The sequence below is a fragment of the Oncorhynchus mykiss genome, chromosome 15 (genome assembly GCF_057628025.1).
Source record: "Oncorhynchus mykiss isolate SJ-2025 chromosome 15, ASM5762802v1, whole genome shotgun sequence".
NCBI classification, from domain to species: domain Eukaryota; kingdom Metazoa; phylum Chordata; class Actinopteri; order Salmoniformes; family Salmonidae; genus Oncorhynchus; species Oncorhynchus mykiss.
In genome coordinates, this window is record NC_143036.1 from 4,415,001 (window position 1) to 4,429,167 (window position 14,167).

The 14,167-nt window shown below is 35.1% G+C and overlaps 1 protein-coding gene across 1 annotated transcript in view; it reads right to left on the bottom strand.

Moving 5' to 3' along the window:
• Positions 1 to 13,889, bottom strand: part of LOC110512106 (cysteine-rich secretory protein LCCL domain-containing 1) — a 66,472-nt gene extending 52,583 nt beyond the window's left edge. The window contains 2 exon segments of the mRNA XM_036945664.2: positions 10,444 to 10,954; positions 13,621 to 13,889. Of these exon segments, the coding sequence (XP_036801559.2) occupies positions 10,444 to 10,719 (276 nt within the window). The 5' untranslated portion in view covers positions 10,720 to 10,954; positions 13,621 to 13,889.
• Between the last annotated feature and the right edge of the window lie 278 nt (positions 13,890 to 14,167).

Sequence of the window (14,167 nt, forward strand, 5' to 3'; positions counted from 1 at the left end):
GTATACAGTATACCACTATCTATAGTATACCACTATCTACAGTATACAGTATACCACTATCTACAGTATACAGTATACCACTATCTACAGTATACAGTGCACCACTATCTACAGTATACAGTATACCACTATCTACAGTATACAGTATACCACTATCTACAGTATACAGTATACCACTATCTACAGTATACCACTATCTACAGTATACAGTATACCACTATCTACAGTATACAGTATACCACTATCTATAGTATACCACTATCTACAGTATACAGTATACCACTATCTACAGTATACAGTATACCACTATCTATAGTATACCACTATCTACAGTATACAGTATACCACTATCTACAGTATACAGTATACCACTATCTACAGTAAACAGTATACCACTATCTACAGTATACAGTACCACTATCTACAATATACAGTATACCACTATCTACAGTATACAGTATACCACTATCTATAGTATACCACTATCTACAGTATACAGTATACCACTATCTACAGTATACAGTATACCACTATCTACAGTATACAGTACACCACTATCTACAGTATACAGTATACCACTATCTACAGTATACAGTATACCACTATCTACAGTATACAGTATACCACTATCTACAGTATACCACTATCTACAGTATACAGTACACCACTATCTACAGTATACAGTATACCACTATCTACAGTATACAGTATACCACTATCTACAGTATACCACTATCTACAGTATACAGTATACCACTATCTACAGTTTACCACTATCTACAGTATACAGTATACCACTATCTACAGTTTACCACTATCTACAGTATACAGTATACCGCTATCTACAGTATACCACTATCTACAGTATACAGTATACCACTATCTACAGTTTACCACTATCTACAGTATACAGTATACCGCTATCTACAGTTTACCACTATCTACAGTATACAGTATACCGCTATCTACAGTATACCACTATCTACAGTATATCACTATCTACAGTATACAGTATACAGAATACCACTAACCTACAGTATACAGTATACCACTATCTACAGTTTACCACTATCTACAGTATACAGTATACCACTATCTACAGTATACAGTATACCGTATACCAATAACCTACTGTATAGGGTATACAGTATACCACTAACCTACAGTATACAGTATACAGTACACCACTATCTACAGTATACAGTATACCACTATCTACAGTATACAGTATACCACTATCTACAGTATACCACTATCTACAGTATACAGTATACCACTATCTACAGTTTACCACTATCTACAGTATACAGTATACCACTAGCTACAGTTTACCACTATCTACAGTATACAGTTTTTCCCGCTATCTACAGTATACCACTATCTACAGTATACAGTATACCACTATCTACAGTTTACCACTATCTACAGTATACAGTATACCGCTATCTACAGTTTACCACTATCTACAGTATACAGTATACCACTATCTACAGTTTACCACTATCTACAGTATACAGTATACCACTATCTACAGTATACAGTATACCGTATACCAATAACCTACTGTATAGGGTATACAGTATACCACTAACCTACAGTATACAGTATACAGTATACCACTAACCTACAGTATACAGTATACAGTATACCACTATCTACAGTATATCACTATCTACAGTATACAGAATACCACTAACCTACAGTATACAGTATACCACCATCTACAGTATACCACTATCTACAGTATACAGTATACCACCATCTACAGTATACCACTATCAACAGTATACAGTATACCACTATTTACAGTATACAGTATACCACTATCTACAGTATACAGTATACCACTATCAACAGTATACAGTATACCACTATCTACAGTATACAGTATACCGTATACCAATAACCTACTGTATAGGGTATACAGTATACCACTAACCTACAGTATACAGTATACAGTATACCACTAACCTACAGTATACAGTATACCACTAACCTACAGTATACAGTATACCGTGTACCACTAACCCACAGTACACAGTATACAGTATACCACTATCTATAGTATACAGTATACCACTATCTACAGCATGCCACTATCTACAGTATACAGTATACCACTATCTACAGAATACAGTATACCACTAAACTAAAGTACACAGTATAACACTATCTACAGTATACATTATACCACTATCTAAAGTATACCACTATCTACAGTATACAGTATACCACTATCTACAGTATACAGTATACCACTATCTACAGTATACAGTATACCACTATCTACATTATACCACTATCTACAGTATACAGTATACCACTATCTACAGAATACAGTATACCACTAAACTAAAGTACACAGTATAACACTATCTACAGTATACAGTATACCACTATCTAAAGTATACCACTATCTACAGTATACAGTATACTGCTATCTAAAGTATACCACTATCTACAGTATACAGTATACCATTATCTACAGTATACAGTATACCACTATATACAGTATACAGTACCACTATCTACAATATACAGTAAACCACTATCTACAGTATACAGTATACCACTATCTATAGTATACCACTATCTACAGTATACAGTATACCACTATCTACAGTATACAGTATACCACTATCTACAGTATACAGTATACCACTATCTACAGTATACAGTATACCACTATCTACAGTATACCACTATCTACAGTATACAGTACACCACTATCTACAGTATACAGTATACCACTATCTACAGTATACAGTATACCACTATCTACAGTATACCACTATCTACAGTATACAGTATACCACTATCTACAGTTTACCACTTTCTACAGTATACAGTATACCACTATCTACAGTTTACCACTATCTACAGTATACAGTATACCGCTATCTACAGTATACCACTATCTACAGTATACAGTTTACCACTATCTACAGTTTACCACTATCTACAGTATACAGTATACCGCTATCTACAGTATACCACTATCTACAGTATACAGTATACCACTATCTACAGTTTACCGCTATCTACAGTATACCACCATCTACAGTAGTTCACTATCAACAGTATACAGTATACAGAATACCACTAACCTACAGTATACAGTATACCACTATCTACAGTTTACCACTATCTACAGTATACAGTATACCACTATCTACAGTATACAGTATACCGTATACCAATAACCTACTGTATAGGGTATACAGTATACCACTAACCTACAGTATACAGTATACAGTATACCACTAACCTACAGTATACAGTATACAGTATACCACTATCTACAGTATATCACTATCTACAGTATACAGAATACCACTAACCTACAGTATACAGTATACCACCATCTACAGTATACCACTATCTACAGTATACAGTATACCACCATCTACAGTATACCACTATCAACAGTATACAGTATACCACTATTTACAGTATACAGTATACCACTATCTACAGTATACAGTATACCACTATCAACAGTATACAGTATACCACTATCTACAGTATACAGTATACCGTATACCAATAACCTACTGTATAGGGTATACAGTATACCACTAACCTACAGTATACAGTATACAGTATACCACTAACCTACAGTATACAGTATACCACTAACCTACAGTATACAGTATACCGTGTACCACTAACCCACAGTACACAGTATACAGTATACCACTATCTATAGTATACAGTATACCACTATCTACAGCATACCACTATCTACAGTATACAGTATACCACTATCTACAGAATACAGTATACCACTAAACTAAAGTACACAGTATAACACTATCTACAGTATACATTATACCACTATCTAAAGTATACCACTATCTACAGTATACAGTATACCACTATCTACAGTATACAGTATACCACTATCTACAGTATACAGTATACCACTATCTACATTATACCACTATCTACAGTATACAGTATACCACTATCTACAGAATACAGTATACCACTAAACTAAAGTACACAGTATAACACTATCTACAGTATACAGTATACCACTATCTAAAGTATACCACTATCTACAGTATACAGTATACCACTATCTAAAGTATACCACTATCTACAGTATACAGTATACCATTATCTACAGTATACAGTATACCACTATCTACAGTATACATTATACCACTATCTACAGTATACAGAATACCACTATCTACAGTATACAGTATACCACTATCTACATTATACCACTATCTTCAGTATACAGTTTACCACTATCTACAGTATACAGTATACCACTATCTACATTATACCACTATCTACAGTATACATTATACAACCATTTACAGTATACAGTATACCACTATCTACAATATACAGTATACCACTATCTACAGTATACAGTTTACCATTGTCTACAGTATACAGTATACAACCATCTACAGTATACAACTATCTACAGTATACAGTACCACTATCTACAGTATACAGTATACCACTATCTACAGTATACAGTATACCACTATCTACAGTATACAGTATACCACTATCTACAGTATACAGTATACAGTATACCACTATCTACAGTATACAGTATACCACTAAATACAGTATACCACTATCTACAGTATACAGTATACCACTATCTACAGTATACAGTATACCACTATCTACAGTAAACCACTATCTACAGTATTCCACTATCTAAAGTATACCACTATCTACGGTATACAGTATACCACTATCTACAGTATACAGTATACCACTATCTACAGTATACCACTATCTACAGTATACAGTATAACACTATCTACAGTATACCTCTATCTACAGTATACAGTATACCACTATCTACAATATACCTCTATCTACAGTATACAGTATACCACTATCTACAGTATACAGTATACCACTATCTACAGTATACAGTATACCACTATCTACAGTAAACCACTATCTACAGTATACAGTATTCCACTATCTAAAGTATACCACTATCTACGGTATACAGTAAACCACTATCTACAGTATACAGTATTCCACTATCTAAAGTATACCACTATCTACAGTATACAGTATACCATTATCTATAGTATACCACTATATACAGTATACAGTACCACTATCTACAGTAGACAGTATACCACTATCTACAGTATACAGTATACCACCATCTACAGTATACCACTATATACAGTATACAGTACCACTATCTACAGTATACAGTATACCATTATCTACAGTATACCACTATCTACAGATTACAGTATAGCAATATCTACAGTATACCACTTTCTACAGTATAAAGTATACCACTATCTATAGTATACAGTATACCACTATCTACAGTATACCACTATCTACAGTATACAGTATACCACTATCAACAGTATACATTATACCACTATCTACAGAATCAGTATACCACTATCAACAGTATACAGTATACAACTATCTACAGTATACAACTATCTACAGTCTACATTATACAGTAAACCACTGTCTACAGCATACAGTATATCACTATCTACGGTATACAGTATAACACTATCTACAGTATACAGTATGCCATTATCTACAGTATACAGTATACAGTATACCACTATCTACAGTATACCACTATCTACAGTATACAGTATACAGTATACGACTATCTACAGTATAAAGAATACAGTATACCACTATCTACAGTATACAGTATACCACTATCTACAGTATACCACTATCTACAGTATACAGTATTCCACTATCTACAGTATACCACTATCTACAGTATTCAGTATACCACTATCTACAGTATACCATGATCTACAGTGTACAGTTTACCACTATCTACAGTATACAGTATACCACTATCTACAGTATACAGTATACCACTATCTACAGTATACCACTATCTACAGTATACAGTATACCACTATCTACAGTTTACCACTATCTACAGTATACAGTATACCACTAGCTACAGTTTACCACTATCTACAGTATACAGTTTTTCCCGCTATCTACAGTATACCACTATCTACAGTATACAGTATACCACTATCTACAGTTTACCACTATCTACAGTATACAGTATACCGCTATCTACAGTTTACCACTATCTACAGTATACAGTATACCACTATCTACAGTTTACCACTATCTACAGTATACAGTATACCACTATCTACAGTATACAGTATAGCGTATACCAATAACCTACTGTATAGGGTATACAGTATACCACTAACCTACAGTATACAGTATTCAGTATACCACTAACCTACAGTATACAGTATACAGTATACCACTATCTACAGTATATCACTATCTACAGTATACAGAATACCACTAACCTACAGTATACAGTATACCACCATCTACAGTATACCACTATCTACAGTATACAGTATACCACCATCTACAGTATACCACTATCAACAGTATACAGTATACCACTATTTACAGTATACAGTATACCACTATCTACAGTATACAGTATACCACTATCAACAGTATACAGTATACCACTATCTACAGTATACAGTATACCGTATACCAATAACCTACTGTATAGGGTATACAGTATACCACTAACCTACAGTATACAGTATACAGTATACCACTAACCTACAGTATACAGTATACCACTAACCTACAGTATACAGTATACCGTGTACCACTAACCCACAGTACACAGTATACAGTATACCACTATCTATAGTATACAGTATACCACTATCTACAGCATACCACTATCTACAGTATACAGTATACCACTATCTACAGAATACAGTATACCACTAAACTAAAGTACACAGTATAACACTATCTACAGTATACATTATACCACTATCTAAAGTATACCACTATCTACAGTATACAGTATACCACTATCTACAGTATACAGTATACCACTATCTACATTATACCACTATCTACAGTATACAGTATACCACTAACTACAGAATACAGTATACCACTAAACTAAAGTACACAGTATAACACTATCTACAGTATACAGTATACCACTATCTAAAGTATACCACTATCTACAGTATACAGTATACCATTATCTACAGTATACAGTATACCACTATCTACAGTATACATTATACCACTATCTACAGTATACAGAATACCACTATCTACAGTATACAGTATACCACTATCTACATTATACCACTATCTTCAGTATACAGTTTACCACTATCTACAGTATACAGTATACCACTATCTACATTATACCACTATCTACAGTATACATTATACAACCATTTACAGTATACAGTATACCACTATCTACAATATACAGTATACCACTATCTACAGTATACAGTTTACCATTATCTACAGTATACAGTATACAACCATCTACAGTATACAACTATCTACAGTATACAGTACCACTATCTACAGTATACAGTATACCACTATCTACAGTATACAGTATACCACTATCTACAGTATACAGTATACCACTATCTACAGTATACAGTATACAGTATACCACTATCTACAGTATACAGTATACCACTAAATACAGTATACCACTATCTACAGTATACAGTATACCACTATCTACAGTATACAGTATACCACTATCTACAATATACCTCTATCTACAGTATACAGTATACCACTATCTACAGTATACAGTATACCACTATCTACAGTAAACCACTATCTACAGTATACAGTATTCCACTATCTAAAGTATACCACTATCTACGGTATACAGTAAACCACTATCTACAGTATACAGTATTCCACTATCTAAAGTATACCACTATCTACAGTATACAGTATACCATTATCTATAGTATACAGTATACCACTATCTACAGTATACCACTATCTACAGTATACAGTATACCACTATCAACAGTATACAGTATACCACTATCTACAGTATGCAGTATACCACTATCAACAGTAGACAGTATACCACTATCTACAGTATACAGTATACCACCATCTACAGTATACCACTATATACAGTATACAGTACCACTATCTACAGTATACAGTATACCATTATCTACAGTATACCACTATCTACAGTATACAGTATAGCAATATCTACAGTATACCTCTTTCTACAGTATACAGTATACCACTATCTATAGTATACAGTATACCACTATCTACAGTATACCACTATCTACAGTATACAGTATACCACTATCAACAGTATACATTATACCACTATCTACAGAATCAGTATACCACTATCAACAGTATACAGTATACAACTATCTACAGTATACAACTATCTACAGTCTACATTATACAGTAAACCACTATCTACAGCATACAGTATATCACTATCTACGGTATACAGTATACCACTATCTACAGTATACAGTATAGCATTATCTACAGTATACAGTATACCACTATCTACAGTATACCACTATCTACAGTATACAGTATACAGTATACCACTATCTACAGTATACAGTATACCACTATCTACAGTATACCACTATCTACAGTATACAGTATTCCACTATCTACAGTATACCACTATCTACAGTATTCAGTATACCACTATCTACAGTATACCATGATCTACAGTGTACAGTTTACCACTATCTACAGTATACATTATACCACTATCTACAGTATACAGTATACCACTATCTACAGTATACCACTATCTACAGTATACAGTATACCACTATCTACAGTATACAGTATACCATTATCTACAGTATACCACCATCTACAGTATACCACTATCTACAGTATACAGTATACCACTATCTACAGTATACCACTATCTACAGTATACAGTATACCACTATCTACAGTATACCACTATCTACAATATACAGTATACCACTATCTATAGTATACCACTATCTCAGTATACAGTATACAACTATCTACAATATACAGTATCCACTATCTAATGTATACAGTATGCCACTATCTACAGTATACAGTATACCACTAACTACAGTATGCCACTATCTACAGTATACAGTGTGCCACTATCTACAGTATACAGTATACCACTAACTACAGTATACAGAATACCACTCTCTACAGTATACAGTATAGCACTATCTACAGTATACCACTATCTACAGTATACAGTATACCACTATCTACAGTATACCACTATCTACAGTATACAGTATACCACTAACTACAGTATACAGAATACCACTCTCTACAGTATACAGTATACCACTATCTACAGTATACAGTATACCACTATCTACAGTATACATTATACGACTATCTACAGTATACCACTATCTACAGTATACCACTATATACAGTATACAGTATACCACTATCAACAGTATGCCTCTATCTACAGTATACAGTATGCCACTATCTACAGTATACAGTATACCACTATCTACAGTATACCACTATCTACAGTATACAGTATACCACTATCTACAGTATACCACTATCTACAGTATACAGTATTCCACTATCTACAGTATACCACTATCTACAGTATTCAGTATACCACTATCTACAGTATACCATGATCTACAGTGTACAGTTTACCACTATCTACAGTATACAGTATACCATTATCTACAGTATACCACCATCTACAGTATACCACTATCTACAGTATACCACTATCTACAGTATACAGTATACCACTATCTATAGTATACAGTATACCACTATCTACAGTATACCACTATCTACAGTATACAGTATACCACTATCTACAGTATACCTCTATCTACAGTGTACAGTATACCACTATCTACAGTATACCTCTATCTACAGTATACAGTATACCACTAACTACAGTATACAGAATACCACTATCTACAGTATACCACTATCTACAGTATACAGTATACCACTATCTACAGTATACCACTATCTACAGTATACAGTATACCACTATCTACAGTATACCACTATCTACAGTATACAGTATACCACTATCTACAGTATACCTCTATCTACAGTATACAGTATACCACTAACTACAGTATACAGAATACCACTATCTACAGTATACCACTATCTACAGTATACAGTATACCACTAACTACAGTATACCACTAACTACAGTATACAGAATACCACTCTCTACAGTATACAGTATACCACTATCTACAGTATACAGTATACCACTATCTACAGTATACAGTATACCACTATCTACAGTATACCACTATCTACAGTATACAGTATACCACTATCTACAGTATACCAGTAACTACAGTATACAGAATACCACTAACTACAGTATACAGAATACCACTATCTACAGTATACAGTATACCACTATCTACAGTATACCACTAACTACAGTATACAGAATACCACTAACTACAGTATACAGTATACCACTATCTACAGTATACAGTATACCACTAACTACAGTATCTACAGGATGTGCGTGTGTGTGTGTGTTCATGCGTGCATACGTGTGTATGTGTGTGTGTGTGTGTGTGTGTGTGTGTGTGTGTGCGTGTCCCCTACCATGTGTTCCATGTTAGCAGCAGGTGGGTGGACCTTTCCTCTTAGCTTGTTGTGCAGATCTAGTATGGCGCTCATGTCTGCCTCTGTGATGGCCCTCTTCCCTCTCTGCTTGGCCTGCCACCAGTCCCCCTCTTCAACAAAGTACTTCTCCAGAATACCATCCCAGCCAAGGGCCGTACCGTTACCGCGGTTACCGTTCCCAATCAACACCGTGGAGACGGAGGCGTGGAACGCCAGTAGCATGGACGCTCCCCTTAGCCAGTCCCAGGATATCATGACTGATGGAGGGAGGGATGAATGGATTAATGGATCGATGAATAGATGGATGGACAGACTGATGACCTTTTCAACTGTGGAGCCTTGGGTAAGATGGATGAACGATGGAATCCCTCCTCTCCTTTGTGTCCTGGTGTAGAGGGAGAGCTTCCTGCAGTAGAGGGAGAGATTCCTGGTGTAGAGGGAGAGATTCCTGGTGTAGAGGGAGAGATTCCTGGTGTAGAGGGAGAGGTGCCTTGTGTAGAGGGAGAGATGAGGGAGAAGGAAATAAAGTTATTGGCCGGGCTTAACAACCTGTATCGAGTTTTGCTAAATAACTTGAGTCAATATTGATTTTGGTAGGTACAGTGGATCGGAGAGCGGTGGTGTTGGCTCGTGGCCAGTGTTATAGTTTGGGAGACTGTTGGGGTTTGCTAGGGGTAAATTGTGGAGATGTAGTGATTCACCCATACTCATCGATCCCCAAATCAAATTTTGAAGATGTGTTAAGATATGTTTAAGATGAGTTTAAGATGAGTTAAGATGTGTTAAGATGTGTTTAAGATGTGTTAAGATGAGTTAAGATGAGTTAAGATGTGTTAAGATATGTTTAAGATGAGTTAAGATGAGTTAAGATGTGTTAAGATGTTTTTAAGATGTGTTAAGATGTGTTTAAGATGAGTTAAGATGAGTTAAGATGTGTTAAGATGTGTTTAAGATGTGTTAAGATGTGTTAAGATGTGTTTAAGATGTGTTAAGATGTGTTTAAGATGTGTTAAGATGTGTTAAGATGTGTTTAAGATGTGTTAAGATGTGTTTAAGATGTGTTAAGATGTGTTTAAGATGTGTTAAGATGTGTTTAAGATGAGTTAAGATGTGTTAAGATGTGTTAAGATGTGTTTAAGATGTGTTAAGATGTGTTTAAGATGAGTTAAGATGAGTTAAGATGTGTTAAGATGTGTTTAAGATGTGTTAAGATGTGTTTAAGATGAGTTAAGATGAGTTAAGATGTGTTAAGATGTGTTTAAGATGTGTTAAGATGTGTTTAAGATGTGTTAAGATGTGTTAAGATGTGTTTAAGATGAGTTAAGATGTGTTTAAGATGAGTTAACATGAGTTAAGATGTGTTTAAGATGAGTTAAGATGTGTTAAGATGTGTTAAGATGTGTTAAGATGAGTTAAGATGTGTTAAGATGTGTTAAGATGTGTTTAAGATGAGTTAAGATGTGTTAAGATGTGTTAAGATGAGTTAAGACGTGTTTAAGATGAGTTAAGATGAGTTAAGATGTGTTTAAGATGAGTTAAGATGTGTTAAGATGAGTTAAGATGTGTTAAGATGAGTTAAGATCTGTTAAGATCTGTTAAGATGTGTTTTATTAAGATCTGTTAAGATGAGTTAAGATGAGTTAAGATGTCTGTGGGAGCCCAAACCAATCTAGATGAAGCATTGGCCAGAATCCTTCATGAAACCTAGTGCCATCCTACTCAGTGGCTGTTTACAGTTCCAAGGAAACAACCCACTGCTCGTGTTTTCAACTTCCAAGCACATTTTCATGCAAAGTCGACAGATTTCTCCTTTAGCTCAGGAATAAAATTACCCTATATCCAATTGGAATGGATGTCATTTTGCATTATGCTCACGCAGACAGACAGACAGACAGACAGACAGACAGACAGACAGACAGACAGACAGACAGACAGACAGACAGACAGACAGACAGACAGACAGACAGACAGACGGACAGACAGACAGACAGACAGACAGATAGATAGATAGATAGATAGATAGATAGATAGATAGATAGATAGATAGATAGATAGATAGATAGATAGATAGATAGATAGATAGATAGATAGATAGATAGATAGATAGATAGATAGATAGATAGATAGATAGATAGATACATATATAGATAGATAGATAGATAGATAGATAGATAGATATAGAAAGAGACCTGGCTCTCAAGAGAAGACAGGCTATGTGCTCACTCCCCACAAAATTAGTTGGAAACTGAGCTGCACTTCCTAACCTCCTGTCCAACGTATGACCATATCAGAGATACATATTTCCCTCAGATTACACAGATACACAAAGAATTCGAAAACAAATCCAATTTTGATAAACTCCCATATCTACTGTGTGAAATTCCACAGTGTGACATCACAGCAGCAAGATTTGTGACCTGTTGCCACGAGAAAAGGGCAACCAGTGAAGAACAAACACCATTGTAAATACAACCCATATTTATGCTTATTTATTTTCCCTTGTGTAGTTTAACCATTTGTACATCGTTAAAACACTGTATATATATATATATATATATATGTATATATATGTATAATATGACATTTGTAATGTCTTTATTGTTTTGAAATTTCTGTATGTGTAATGTTTACTGTTAATTTTTATTGTTTATTTCACTTTATATATTCACTTTATATATTATCTACCTCACTTGCTTTGGCAATGTTAACATATGTTTCCCATGCCAATAAAGCCCTTGAATTGAATTGAATTGAATAGACAGATAGATAGACAGATAGATAGATAGATAGGATTACCCAACTTCAACTCATCAGCTCCCTGCATCATTCACTCTTTATGTTAGTTTAGGGAACTCTTTTTTTGGGGGGGGGGGGAACTCAGTGACCTCCAGGGAAATAGCCTTGTGGTATTTGATTTTGGTAACTGGATTTAAACCAACAATCCTCTTTGCCGCAACACATGCGCAAAATTGATGGAATTGTTTGAACACGGGCTACAGTAGTGCAAATATGCACAGGGCAACTAAGATGCCCATATACATGTTTTTCTTGATAATGTTATAGGGTTTTAATTTAAATTCCGTGAAACGAAAACTTTTATTCCATAAAAATATTTTCAATCTCAATAAAAGGTAAATTAGTAAACTTTATAATGACCTTTGATCAAATTCAAATGACGCTGAAATAGCTGGAATAAACGCTGTTCAAGTGACAGTCGGACGCAGCCTCTCGTCAGCTGAAGTTTAACGACCAGGAAAAAGACATTTCCTCCCGCAACGCAGTTCTGCTTCACAAATGCGATTGACTCTGCACGGTTGTCGCAAAATAAAGTCCCGTGTGAATTGAAGAAATAGCTGCACACTTCACAAAGTCGTTTTGAGCTGGATCTTTTTGACTTCACTCGGCAGGAAGGAATCTTGAACTCCAAAGCCTCCAAAACCATTCAGTACATGTATCCTCAACTCAGACCACACCTCTCAAAAGTTATAACACAGCCCACTCGTTTTACCTGGCAAACCAGCCAGCGGGAACAACCGTGTGTGTGTGTTGTTTCGGTGTGTGTGTGTGTGTGTGTGTTGTTTCGGTGTGTGTGTGTATGTGTGTGTGTGTGTGTGCGCGTGCGTGCGTGCGTGCGTGTGTGTGTGTGTGTGTCTGTGTGTGTGTGTGTGTGTGCGTGCGTAAACACAGTGTGATGAAAATGGGA